General features: G+C 40.4%; 1 protein-coding gene across 2 annotated transcripts in view; it reads right to left on the bottom strand.

Moving 5' to 3' along the window:
• Nucleotides 1-2522: 2522 nt before the first annotated feature.
• Nucleotides 2523-14145, bottom strand: part of triobpb (TRIO and F-actin binding protein b) — a 35571-nt gene continuing 23948 nt past the window's right edge. For both annotated transcript variants that reach the window (XM_088325980.1, XM_088325981.1), the window contains 8 exons: nt 12531-12945; nt 11267-11504; nt 9117-9228; nt 8196-8355; nt 7680-7772; nt 7316-7402; nt 5132-5320; nt 2523-3332 (listed from right to left, as the gene is read on the bottom strand). In XM_088325980.1, the coding sequence (XP_088182106.1) occupies nt 5159-5320; nt 7316-7402; nt 7680-7772; nt 8196-8355; nt 9117-9228; nt 11267-11504; nt 12531-12945 (1267 nt within the window). In that variant the 3' untranslated portion in view covers nt 2523-3332; nt 5132-5158. The remainder of the gene's footprint in view (nt 3333-5131; nt 5321-7315; nt 7403-7679; nt 7773-8195; nt 8356-9116; nt 9229-11266; nt 11505-12530; nt 12946-14145) is intronic.

Genomic DNA, 14145 nt, shown 5'->3' with positions numbered 1-14145 from the left:
CAAGGGTGACAGGCTTGTCTGTGGAAACCACAGAGGTATAACCTTACTCTCCATCCCGGGCAAGGTCTTTACCAGGATCTTGCTCAGCAGTGCCCTTCCAGCAATCAGAAGCTGCCGCCGTCCCCAGCAGGCTGGCATTATGCCCAACCGCTCCACAACAGACCACATCTCTGCCGTCCGTTTGCTGATAGAGAAGACCCGTGAATTCCGTAAAGATCGCCATCTATATATCGGATTCATTGATCTTAAGGCCGCCTTTGACACCGTCTGCCACTCTTCACTGTGGAACATCCTCCAAGCTCTCGGAGCACCACCCAAGATCATAGCCCTGTTCAAGCTGCTCTACAGCAACGCAGAGAGCTGTGTCCGTATCAACAGCATTGACTCCGACTGGTTTACTATCTCCAGCGGCGTTCGCCAAGGCTGCGTGGCTGCTCCCGACCTTTTTAATTGCATCATCGACCATCTGATGTTCAGGGTTAGTGAGCGCATCCCCGGAGCGTCTTTCGGCAACTACCACCTGACTGACCTGGAGTATGCTGACGACACCATCATGCTCAGCACTTCCTACAGCCAGCTGAGAGACGCTCTGGGCATTTACAGCGAAGAGGCAGCGCGGCTTGGCCTCCAAGTGAGTTGGACGAAAACCAAGTTCATGTATGTCGGTGATGGACCAGATCCACCTCCCATCCAAATTGGTAGCGACATCGTAGAGCCTGTCAAGAGCTTTGTGTATCTGGGGTCCATGGTGACAGACAATGGGGACCTAAAACCAGAGATTCTCCGCAGAAGAGCCCTGGCAGCATCTGCTCTGCAGTCTCTCTGGAAACCACTCTGGCGGCACCAGACCATCGCACGCAAGACGAAGCTCCGCATTTACAACCTCGCTGTACTCTCTATCCTGCTTTATGGCTCAGAAACATGGCCCCTGAACGACACCCTGGCCACAAGAATCGACGGTTTTGATAGCAGGGCTCTCAGAACTATCGAGAACATCAGGTGGCCCCAGCGAGTCTCCAATAAAGAGCTCAGAGCCCGCACGTGCCAGCCCCGAGCATCTTCCTTGGTCGCACAACACCGCACCCGCTGGTTTGGCCATGTCCTTCGTCTACCACCAGACCATCCGACACGAGCCATTCTCCAGTTTGACCCAAAGGCCGCAGGCTGGAGACGACCACGAGGGAAACCCCGCACTCGATGGCTCGACGTCATTGCGGGCGACCTCCAACAACACGGAGTTGCTGTAGAGGATGCAGAACAGCCGGCACAAGACCGCCAGCATTGGAAAAACCTGGTTCATCTGGTCGGCTCAACGCACAGGGACGGGACCCCCCCGACCTTCGCTGGAGCAATAATCAATCAATCTAGCTGTTAGCCCGGCCCGACAACCTCGCTTCCTCGTCCGGCGGTCACGCCGCTGTCTTGCCACTCTGCTTCGCTGCTTTGTAGGCCGCTGGGTCTTGTTGACATAGCAGTCCGTGGCTAATAAACACTCCCGAGTGGTGGTAGCACCGAGCGCTTGATGTCTGGATGATCGCATATCCAGCAAAAAAAAACTGCGATCGTATATTAATCTGCAGTTCGAGCCGACTTTGTGCGCCGTCAAAACTGAGTCGAAGACTGGGTCTTATGGCCGACGTGTAAAAAACTGTTGCGAGCCGATGCAGCCGCAGCCGAACAGGGGCGCCGCCATGATGTACGACACCCTGATTTTAGTGTTAATTTCATTCATCTTAGATGCAAGTATTTATGATAGGGAGAATATCTAAACAAGGTGAAATTCAGCGTCCTCGAACTCTGTTCTTGAGACAGCGCCACCATAACTGCGGTCAGTTGTATTTTGTATGTACATATAAAGACCCTTGTCTATACGCATTCAAGTGTTGTATGTTCCAATATAAGCAAAAAGTACTCAACAATCATAAGAGACTTTGCTTAATGATCCATAGTGCAGTGGTTAGTACATTTGCTTAAAACGCAAAAGGTCCCCAGTTGGCCTGGGAAGGGATGGTTGACACCAAGGCTGTACTTGCCCAAGACACATCACAGGAAATGGGGTTTCTACAACCCTAGTGGTTAGGGGATCCGACCGACCGACCGACCAACCAACGTAATAAAGTACCAAGTAGTAACAACAGTAGAGATACAAAATTTTGCTAATTACACATTACAGTACTTGTTACGATGAAAAGTAATTGCATTCCAGAGAAAAATTCTCTGTAACATGTTAGTTCTAACACAGCTCACCAACACTACAGTTTTTTCCCCCAAATTTAACCGACATACATAAAATCTTGACTCAAGACTAGTATTTTAGTCTTCGAATGTTTTATCTTACAGCGAGACTAAACTTTTGTTTTTTTTCTAGTTAGATTTCAGTTATTTTAAACAAAGACAAGTTTTTTTTTCTTTAGTATTCTGGAAACGGGTTTTGTTTCGCACATAAAAATAAACTGTGTAATTACATCTCCCGCTTTTTGACGTCAAAAGGTTTTCAAGTATGTAATTAAGAAGGAAAGGAATGAGCTTCTTTTGTTTTATTGATTGTAAAATGTGGTCTTACAAAATACCAGAAATGCACAATTCTGTGTCCACCTCAAAACGTACCAAAGTAATTTTGTGACAAGTCGTCAACGTCACAATCTGTCAATAATTTGGCTCATTCATGCAACGGTTTTCACCTTTTTTTTTTAGGCCAGTTGTAATAAGAAATATATATAAAGACGCTTTTGGTGTTTGTTACATGGCAACTACCTTTGAGTTTTTCCTAGGATAGGCATTTTAGACTTATGTCTTAACACCAACCAGAAATAATAATTTGGTTTCTTTTTTGTATGAACTATTTTCAATGTCTTTATCAAAATCAAAGACCACCATAGCTTAGGTTACCTATTTTAACAGTACACAAAATAAAGTTCATGTTTAAAGACATCTTTATAAGGTGAACAACATATAAAAAAAAACTGAGATGACAGTAGCTCTAACATTCAGTGGCGTTAAATTGTTAACTGACACATAAAGGTTCTATTGCTTTAACCATAAGATAAAATGATAGAGAACTATTTGAAACTACACCTTAAGTTTGACAAACATTTCAGTTTTTTTCTTAAAAAAAAAAAAAGCTAAATCGGCGAAGCCGAATATTCAGTAGAAATGGAAAAGTGCAGTTCATATATCACAAGTGATCCAGTGTGATGAAGGCCGTTTGCAGCTCGTCCGGACTGCACATTGGCGTTACGAAACGAAAGGCACCATCATGGTCCCCCAAATGTTGCACGATTTTCTCCACTCTTCTCTCTCTTGTGTTCATTCAGTCACATTGAATAAGACACCTGCAAAACAACAAACATTTCCCGTGTCATACCTTTTAAAACCTCCTGACATAATTTATTCCAGAACTATTATGATAATAATTGATGGACCCTTAGTTCGGTTACAGAATCAGCCTTGTGACTGTGAGGGGGAAGAAAAATCACATGCACTGTATTTTTGCAACCCAAAGAAAGAAAAAAGCAGCAGAAATTGTGTTTCATTCAAACCAACTCAGGAAGCGAGGGCATTCACATCAAACTTGTTATTATTGATAGACTAAATTTGCTCTTGACCAATTAGTGCAGTGGTCAGCCACCACTGGGCTGCAGACCGGTACCGTTTGGTACCGGGCTGCACAGAAATAAAAAAAAGTCTCCCTATTTTCTTTCCTTATACCGTATTTATCCGCGTGTGCATTTTTTTAACCCCCCAAAAAACCTCCAATTTGTGTGCATTTTATACAAAAGGTTTTAAGGTAGTATATTACTGCAATTCAGCGCAGATTCTCAAACACTCGACAGCTAGGAATGCAGATGACGCAGGAAAAGCAACTAGATTCGACTTCATCATCAAACTATTTTTACTCACGGTGCATTATGGGAAAGAGTTCAGACAAAACAGCGTTGTACAATTTGACACTGTGCGTAAAAGTAGTGTGATGGTGAGATTAAATCTAAAGCCTTTCCCTGTGTCGTCTAGACCTCTGGTGGTCTAGTGATTATGCAGCGGATTTAGGTGTATTATTATTATTGTTATTTTTTACTAATGTTATTGTTAGCTAGTGTATAACGTATTAAAAGACGTTGGCAGGTTCTGCTGAGGGGAAAAAAACAATATTGAAGTACCAGTACAACTGTTTACAAGAATAATAAACAAACCCACACACATAAGATTTAGTTTTGAAATTCAAATCAATTTGAACTCTTCTACTACTAGAAGACTAAAAGTGTTAACATTCAATGAATGCACACTTAATACAAAAAAGACTCTTAATTAGCATCCCCAAATCCAAGACTGTGGTTCTAATCCAGAAAAAGTGGCCTCGCATGGTCATGCATTAAATCCTGCTTCAAGTAAGAGGTCAAGTATTTAAGCTAAAGATATTTAATACATATAAAATGGTATATCAGGTACTAATGATAAAAAACTGTTGGTTTGGAGATGGTATTGTCCCCAGTGTCCCTTTTTTGTTTTTCCCCTCATAAAAAATATAGTTATCATGAAGCATTAATGTGTATCCGGAAACAACATTCAAATAGCTGGCTACATTTTATTGTACTCGATATTTTTGTAATCATGTGTTTATTTTGGAAATATATTTATCAAATTCCATGCACTTATGAGCCAGCCCTGTTACAGTTTCATTCGTCAAATTCTGTGTTTAATTGCTTTAATTTTGAGTATTTCAATACTGATTTGATGACATGGCCAAATCAAAATGAAATATAACCTGTACATATGAGTGTATGCATTCATAGGTACATATCCCCACTTCTATTCATAAAGACTGACCTCCATTTTCTGTCGTGTTGCGCACGAAAAGAATGTTGACAACGAAAAAAGTAAAAGTAAATGCCTTAAAAATGGAGATACGTCTTTTGAAATAGACGATAAGAGAAACATTAGGTGATCATTATCTTTTTTTCCCCGTGTATCGCCATAGTATCGGATGGAGACTCGGCATCAGCAAATCAAAAAATATACAATCGACCATTTTTTTCCTCCTTGCTCCGCCCCTCGGCCCAATTTTTGAAGCCAAAGCGGCCCACCACTAGAAAGGTTTGCCCACCCCTGGCCTTTATAATGCTTAAATTCAAACCTTGGGCCTGGGTTTCTTAGCAGCATGTCAGTGGTCCATGTTGTTCCCGAGCCTTTGGCTCTCTTGCAGTGCTGCCATGGCAAGTCTCAGTTGCTCTTTCAGATTCTGGATTTCGCGCTCACTCCGGGTTTTGATCCCACTCAACTCTTCGTTGACTTCGGCGTATCGCTCACCGGTCAGACGTTTCTCCTGGAATGGCAGACACTTTTGTTCAAATACTATTAAGTCAAAACATTTCTAAGATGAATACACTTTCTTGTTTTTGTGGTTCCTGTTTCCATACATCGTTTTCTGTTAATGTCAAACTCATGGCCTGCGGGCCAAACGTGGCCCACCGCATTATTTTATGTGGCCCGCAGGCCAAACGTGGCCCACCGTATTATTTCATGTGGCCCACAGGCTAAACGTGGCACACCGCATTTTTTATGTGGCCCATCACATTATTTCATGTGGCCCACGTAAAATGCTGAGATAGACACGAAAGCATAATGACTTGCAGTTTTAAATATGTCCACAGGATGTTGCCAAACCCAGGCGCCACTTGAAAAGCACTTACTGCAATTGTATTTGCTGACTACCATTAATGAACCAGAGAACATTAGGGATACCCATCCCAATGTTATCTTACTACAAGTAAAAGTCATTTATAAGCTGTCTGAGGGAATACAAAAGAAAACACCTGGGTGTCTTTGTCGAAGTTTAAAGGAGGCTTAGCTCCTTTCTATAATAAAGCATTTGTATACATTTTTATGGCCACATTCAAGCACTTTTTAAGGACTTTCAAAGCCAACTTTCCAAATTCTCCAAAACCATTAAAAGAAAAAACCTGGTGTGAATCATGCATTTGGCAGTTCCACCAAATATCCGTGATTTTCAGAGGTGATTATTCATCTCACGTGTGCCATTATCAAGACAGTTGATTTTTAGTTCTTCACCAAATCTCAAAAATATTTGCGGACTTGAACAATATGTGTGTACATATTTTTAAAACCTCCCAAGCAGAGCAACCAGTTGCTTTCTGTGCTGGACTCAAGGTGCGGTCAAAGACCAGACTCTTAATAGAAACATTAAAACATTAAAAGAAAATAATTTGAATGTAAAATACTTTTAAAATATAAAATTTTGAACTTCACTGAACAAACACCAATTGACTTGCCAAATTCTGGATTTATCAAAATCGCAGAATTTGCACATTATCTTATGAATATTATTAATACAATTAATACCCAATGTTTTACTCCACTGAGTGTCTGCAGATACAAATTGAGGCATGCAGTTCTCTTGCCCCATGGCAATAGTGAGAGCAAAGATTCTGATTTAGCGCACATTTCAGTCCCCAAAAAACAAATTAGTGCTAGTATTATTTGTGTTCTGTTCTGCATTTATATAGGGCTTTTCAAGTCAATGAAGACCTCCCAAAGGACTTTAAAATGTGCTTTACACTTTCCCTTTTATACACACTAATTAACCGATAGCAGCGTCAGGCAACTACCTGCTAGGGATTCAGTGTCTTGCCCAAAGACACTTTGACATATAACACGGAGGAGCCAGAAATCGAACCTGCGACCTCTTGATCCCAAGACGAGCGCTCTACCTCTTGAGCTAATCTAAAAATCTAAAATCTAAAAAAGTCAACCTATCCAGTAATATTTTTTCCTGTTGCATGGACTTTTTTTTTTAAATGGAGGTTCATTGATGCTTGTATTCAAAATGAGCTGCGCAAAGACCAATAAGGTAAGACAATACAACTTTTTTTTCTCCATGCCGCAGTTTACATATACAGAATGTCTTTCTTGCTCTGTCAATCAAATTATTGGGTCTAAATGGGTCTTTTACTTGTAAATCTGACTGTGCCTCACCAGACACGAACCTCACTTTTGTCACTGATAGGGAGCATGGCAGAAAAAATACATTTGCACAGAAAGGTCAGAATGTTTTACACGATTGTAGCCAAAAGAGGCAGTCGTTTGGATCACAAGAAATTGCTGAAATTATCTTGCAATGTCTGATTTTAAAGTTTGATCGGAATGCAACTATACTATTATTGATATAAACCCAAAATAATTTGTTTTTAAGTTGGGAAAAGGTATAAAGCATTCATCACTATCTTCGACTTTATAAACCACACTTTGCCTACTTAAGCAAGTTAAAGTACATTGTCATCATCACACACACATACAATACCGCATTAAGGAACTGCAGTTCATTCCTTAGACAGCTGATCTCCTTATATAAGTACTCAATCTCTTTTTCTTTTACCCTGAGAAGTACCTGGAAAACACAACAAGAGTGTGGGTGGTTAACTCCAGCTAGTCATGACTGAATGGAATGAATGAATTCAATTGACGTTGTTGTTTTTATGTTGTGGTATTGAAAAGAGTGAGCAGTGTTTCAGGACTCTTAGCAGCTTTTTTGAGGTTTACACAATCCGCTTACAAAAGACCAACATAGTGTCGCCAGCCAACCACTACTCGTGGTGCAACTAATACATTACAACTTCCTGATTTACAGTACCCTTAGAGTTGAAGTAAAAATACAGGACGATTACCTCTAATTCACAAGAAGTCTCCATCTTGTTGTCTTTTGAAACCGGATCGGATCGTACACGGACGATCTCCTCTGCCAAACTGTCTTTTAAGTTCTGGAAAGAATATTTCATCAAAAAAATAATTCCCCAAAAATACATGCATTTTTTATTTTACTTAGTCAGGCTCCTAAATATTGTAAGCAGCGTTTGAAATTCTACTTGCTGCATGAAGCAACTTTAAATCACAAAGTGACGGTCTTATAAACAAAAAAGAGGACATTAGTGTTGATGCCGATTCTTCACATATAGAGGTTACAATTCAATTTATGAATGATTATTAGATGTGGAAAAAGGGATACTTAAAACTCGTGCAAACACCAGCCTGCCCAAAATGTGTGATATCACACTTAAATCAAATTCTTACATGGTCGTGTCCATTAGGTCAAGGGCACCTTAGCAGCAGATAGGAATAAACATTTTCAAAACATCTGTTACATTTTATTTGTGTCTTAGAGCAAAATTAAAAACAAAACTCACTTGGTTTTCTTTCTTGAGTTGCTCGAGGTCTCTTTCTTTTTGACCGAGTTCCCGCTCCCGTTCAGAGTTGGCCTGTTCGGCTCGGTTCAGCTCCAGACACTTCTGAGAGTAGCGCTCTGAGAGTCCGCCCAATTCCCTCTGCAAGGCCTGACTTTCTGCCCTGCGGACACACAATGCATGGAAGTCTATGTGAACAAGAGCAATGTGGAAGATTCAATTTGACCTAAAAATATAGAAAAAGATCATGAAAGCATTACTGAAGAGAAAAATGACTGTGTCATGTTTCAATAGAGCTTGAGACTTTTTCCTTTGTAGAATTTTTTTTTGGGACAACTGCAAACGGAGTCTTAGAAGTCTCAACAAATATAAAGACAGGGTTGGGTAGGGTTACTTTAACTGGATTACTTTCAATTACTTTTGGATTACTCCAATACCAAATATGCTAATAAAAGACAAAAGAAACTAAATATGAATAAAATTACTACATTTTGTGCAGGCTTGGGGAGTAACAGAATACATGGAACGGCAAAAATGATGTTGGCAAGCTGTTTGGATTCATTTTCATTTTGTTTCTGTCACATTTTATGTTAGTTTGGCTGGAGATCAAAGAGATCAAAACCAGGAGAGAAAGCTTACCACGTGTTGTGAGTCATAATTTTATTCATATTTAGTTTATTTTGTCTTTTATTAGCATATTTGGTATTGGAGTAATCCAAAAGTAATTGAAAGTAATCAAGTTAAAGTAACCCTACCCAACCCTGAATATAGATACCATTAACATTCAGTTAATCAATGTGAACAGTTGCAACCTGTCTCTGTCGCGATGTGTAACTGAATCCACTCTAAACTTTTGATTTTATTTGACAATTAACTTAATAAATGAATGGACTGTTTCTCTGATCTCAACAGAATAAATCTTACTGATGTTGGATGTGCAACGTCTGCGGATCAAACAATCCACTGCTCAGTCTATTGACTTTCTCCATCTCTCGCTCGAGCTCCTCTTGGTGTTTCTTCTTGACTGCCTCCATTACTGTAACAAAAACATGATATTCTTGGAGCCAAAACTCATCCATTCTTTTCTGTTTGTGGTGTTATGTGCGGTGCTGGATTCCTTGGACCTCTATGGGTCTGCAAGTCATCGCATGAAGCGCCATCTTGGGGTCAGAAAAATAACTACCGACGCTCCCATACTAACGACGTTTGTCTTAGGTAAAACGGTAGATACAAACATTTTTTCGGGATGTCGAACAATATCCGGAGATTGCTGTAAGTTAGATTTTGTATTGTGTGCACCCTTTTCCGAGTACAGGACATTACTTTAGTGCTTCTTTCCACCGCTACCGGCGTGTGGCACAGTGAGAGGTCACCCAGAATCCACCCGGAAGTAAAAAAAATACACTTCGTCATTCTAGTTCGTATGTAAACATACAGTGCTACGTGCACTGAATCTTCAGCGCGCTCAGAACTTAAGCGGCCACCCCGAAGAAGAAATTTGGCTTCTACTTCTACTTAGTTTGTGTGTAAACATACACACTATACTACGTGTACTGTATCTCTAGCGTGCTAAGAACTTTGACGCTTTTATTGTTTAATATCTCCTGCATCCATTTAATATGGTTGGTATAAAGTGTAAAGAAGAGGTGAGCCGTTTCCTTTAAAATTAAAGTGGAATAAGAAAGCTTGATGCGGTTGATCGTTTTTTTTCGGCCACTTTCTACCACGGTGGAGGAACTTGAAGCTTATCATCCAAAAGTAAGTTGAACTTAACTTTATTTATCTTTATAGAACACATTATTTTATGAAATGTTTTATTTTTAGTACAAAATATACAAGCCTTAAACATACTTATATAAACCTTTAACTTACAAACTATAGCACAGAAGTACCTTACGAACAAATTCAACTAACTAACGATCGTCCGTAAACCGATCTCGTTCGTAAGTCGGGCAGTGTCTGTACCAAAAATTCTGGACTGCAGAGCGCACCTCACTAAAGCCGCATGCTCTAATTGAAGAACCAAACTCAATTATTTTCCTTGTACAAGGCCTAACTGATTTGAAGCCGCAGGCTTAAACAGGTTATAAATGAACCATTTACTTCCGGCACACTTGCCGCCAATCGTTTGGGGAATATGGCATCAACGCCTTTGACAGCAAAACGCCAACTGCAGTGTCCCCGCACACCTCACACCGTTTTAGGCAGCGCCATTTTCCTCTCCCACCCTAATTTTTTTGTGACCTATCAAGATGGAGACCGCAAAAACGAGCACATATTTACTTTTGTATCAAAAGAAAACGCAAATAAGGGCAGCATGGCGTAAAATGTGAGCCATATATTTCTTAACAACCGTACCAGGGCTACCATCCTGTATAAAGCAGTGCAAGATTGCAACTCAGACGTGGTTCTTGTGCTGTTTTCATAGGTGGTTGCTGCAGTGACGGACCAAATTGCATTCGCCTGTCATCGTTCCTCAAAGTTAAAGGAAACTCCAGCGACCTGACAATGACGCAAAGCATTTTTGACAGATAGCTTCGAGTGTTCAATTCAGATGTATGAATTGAGGACTTGATTTGTGGGTTAAAAAGTTAAAATATCATGAGTGTAAGAAAAGGCCAGGCAGTGTCAACAGTGAAGAAGGCTGTCCAGAGTTGCGCCCCCATTGGTGCCGCGACGCCCCTTGCGGTTAAGGGATCCGTGAACCTGTGATGATGAGTGTGTTGTAAATTTTGAATAAAGTACCACACTGTCAAGATCCTGTTGCTTAAATACAGTATTTCACTCCCGTATAACCTCGCATATAATGTACACCCAAACTTTGAGTTATTATTTGGGTACAAATTAGGGAGTGTTATACACGGATAAAAAGCTGTAACTAGTTATAGCTTTGAAAATATTAAATTAAACTCTAAAATCCTACCCTCAATTTAAAAAAATGTTCCGATTGACACCTTTGAAAACGAGTAAATCTAATTGACTTGGTATTCATTAAGTATTAGCATAAACATATCACAAATGACCCATTGAAATGTTTCAGATGTAGTGATCAACCAGAAAGTAATGGAACTGACCTCTCGATGTGTCTTGAATCTCCTCCTGCAGCAGCCTGTTTTTCTCCATTTCCAACTCTGCTATGTGGCGGTCGTGTTGCCTCTGCAGCTCCGCCATTGCTTGCCGATGAGCGCGATCCATTGCGATCAGGCCGTGGCTGCACGGACTGTCAGGACCGCAGCTGGCAGGCGGACCCCCGTTGCCCCCTCCACCTACCCCCCTTTGCAGTTGCTCCAGCTGATGCCTCAGTGACACCACCTGAAGACAAACGAAGGCACAGGTAAAGCCCACTGTGACTAGAATTTAAGGTTGCAGAAAAGGAGCCCACAAAACTGAATATGCATAAAATCTCACCAAGAAAACCCACACAGATGCATGGCAGGCAAAAATTCAACAGCATTCCACAAACCCAATTACCATATTTTCCGGGCTATAAGGCGCACCTAAAATCTTCAAATTGTACAGAAAGATCAAAGTGTGCCTTATAACAAAATGATATGCAGTAAAATACAGTGGATAAAATTGGAAATGCATACAGGTGTCGGTCACTAGACGGATTTTTGGGAATTCAATATTAAGAATCAAAAATTTATTATCGATAATCATGACTAGCAAAATGCAAGCAAGGTAATATAACCCAGGTTGAGGCAGTGAGGCGCCCAACATTTTACCAATCGACCACCAGTGGAACAGATGAGATACGAAAAGGCATTAGAGCTTATATCATTATCACACTATTTTTACTAACTGTACCAGAAACACTGCTTTGCATTGTCAATTCTGGTGGGTTAAACAAATCAGTGTTTCTGGCACCATTAGTAAAAATAGTGTGATAATGAGATAAATTTCAATGCATTTTCCCTTGTCATCAGTCAGCGCTCTCACCGTCACAATCTGGGTCTGATCCCTGTTACAAGCGACGTTTTGCAACTTTAATCAGTGATAGTTATCAATTGACTAATGGTTGCACTAACTAATGCTGTAATTGTATAAAGAGCCCAATGTTTATACACGAAAAACACGGTAGCTTGAACTGTATTCTTAATTTCGTGCACTTTATAGTCTGGTGTGCCTTATATACAAAAAATATAAAACAAAAGGGGGTGCGTTTTATATTCCAGTGTGCCTTATAGTGTGGAAAATACAAGAATTTTTCTTTCAATTATAAGAAATCAGCTAGAGCAAAACCAGCCCATTAAAAAGCAGAAATGACTTCATCTAAAAAAATGAAGTTTTAATTTGCATACTTCTGATTGCAAATTGAAAAACCTCTCCACACACTACCTCCCTCTGCAGCGCCTCATTGGCTGACTGGCTGGGAGTCCGAGACCCAGCCGTCGGTTTCTCCTTTAAAGGTATCCGTTCAAACTCCGCCCACTTTTTCTCGATCTCCTCTTCGAGGCGCAGCATTTGGTTGACGCCTCCGCTGGTGCCTTTCCGTGACAGCACGGCCTCCCATTGGTTGCTCGTGGTGTCTCGTGTCCTGTCCTCTTGCCATTTGCTCTGCTCCCTTCGCTGGCCCTCACCGACCTCTCTCCGATCGGACGAGGCGGGTACGGGAGACAGCTCGACGTAGTTGAACCTGCGTTGTGAGGGAGGAGCTTCCGAGGAAACGTCAGCGTGCCGCGGTGACTGCCGGCGGGAAGGCAGTTGAAGCCGTAAGTGGGTGTTTTCTTTGTCGCTACTGCTATCAGGGAGTCTGGAAAACATTTTGGGGACAAAAATAAATAGTTGTAATGAAAAAAAAAGTCTCAGGAAAAAAAAATTGATTTTAATTTCGGTCACGCATAAAACCCTTTGCAACCCACGCCAACAACGGATCGCGTGCACATTGTTGACCCAAACAGCGGAAGTAGCAGTATGAGTTCGAATAGAGCGAGAACAAATTTGTCTGTCGAGTTGCAAATTTGGAGTCAAATTTTTACAAAAAACAACTTGCCTAGCTGTTGTGTGTACAGGCGCACACATGGCAATTTCAAAGAACACCATTTTTTGCAATTCCAGGAAGAAATAGGCCTTTTAAAATGCACTGTAGGAGCCTGTGGCTGCAATTCTTTAAAATAACTGACTGGACAGTGAACACCAATAGGCGTGTTTGCGGTGCCTATTTTATACCTGGTAAGGTGAGCTGGTTAAGGTTTACTTGAATACTGAATGCTTTGTTGAGTGTACTGTCAGTATGATAAGTTTCGGGGAAACCCCAAGTGTTTGCTACCAGTGCATTCTATAGACTTTGCTAATTTGCTAGTACTGGTGCTAGCTAGTAAATATTTTATAGTAGTAATAGTAAATACAGTAATAATTTTAATATTATTAACAAGAATGTAAATTGTATAATATATATATATATATATATATATATATATATATATATAATAAAATACATTGTCAGGTTGTTGATAATTATTATATTGATTGTCATCATCATTATTATTATTAATGCCACCAACAAGTAGAAAAACACAAACAAAAAAATCAAATAAATAAGATTTAAAAAAAAAAAAAAAATTAAAGTGGTACCTATATACAAGCACCTCCAAACACGAGAATTTTAATATACGAGTTGTATTTGGAAGAAAAATCTTGCTCCGCATAGGAGAGAAAATCATGGTCACAAGCATTCCAGAGGCTACCACTAGACAATGCTCGAGACCGCTCACTGCTCTGTTCGTTCCAGTTTCCACATGCAAACTACTAAAGGCAAAAAATAAATAAAATTGTACAGTAAATGCTTACGTATCATCAACAGTCTCTCGACCTCATACCTGTCAACCTCAACCAAAATATCCTGAACAAATATTCATAACCCCTTTCAAACGATAATAAACCTTACAAACACGACACCTATTTACTCACAGCAAGACAAACTATATAGAATACTGCGATAATATTGTCTACC

Source organism: Urocampus carinirostris, chromosome 1, assembly GCF_059441175.1.
Source record: "Urocampus carinirostris isolate Australia breed hairy pipefish chromosome 1, RoL_Ucar_1.0, whole genome shotgun sequence".
In the NCBI taxonomy this organism is placed as follows: Eukaryota; Metazoa; Chordata; class Actinopteri; order Syngnathiformes; family Syngnathidae; genus Urocampus; species Urocampus carinirostris.
This window is presented reverse-complemented; position numbering and strand designations above follow the sequence as displayed.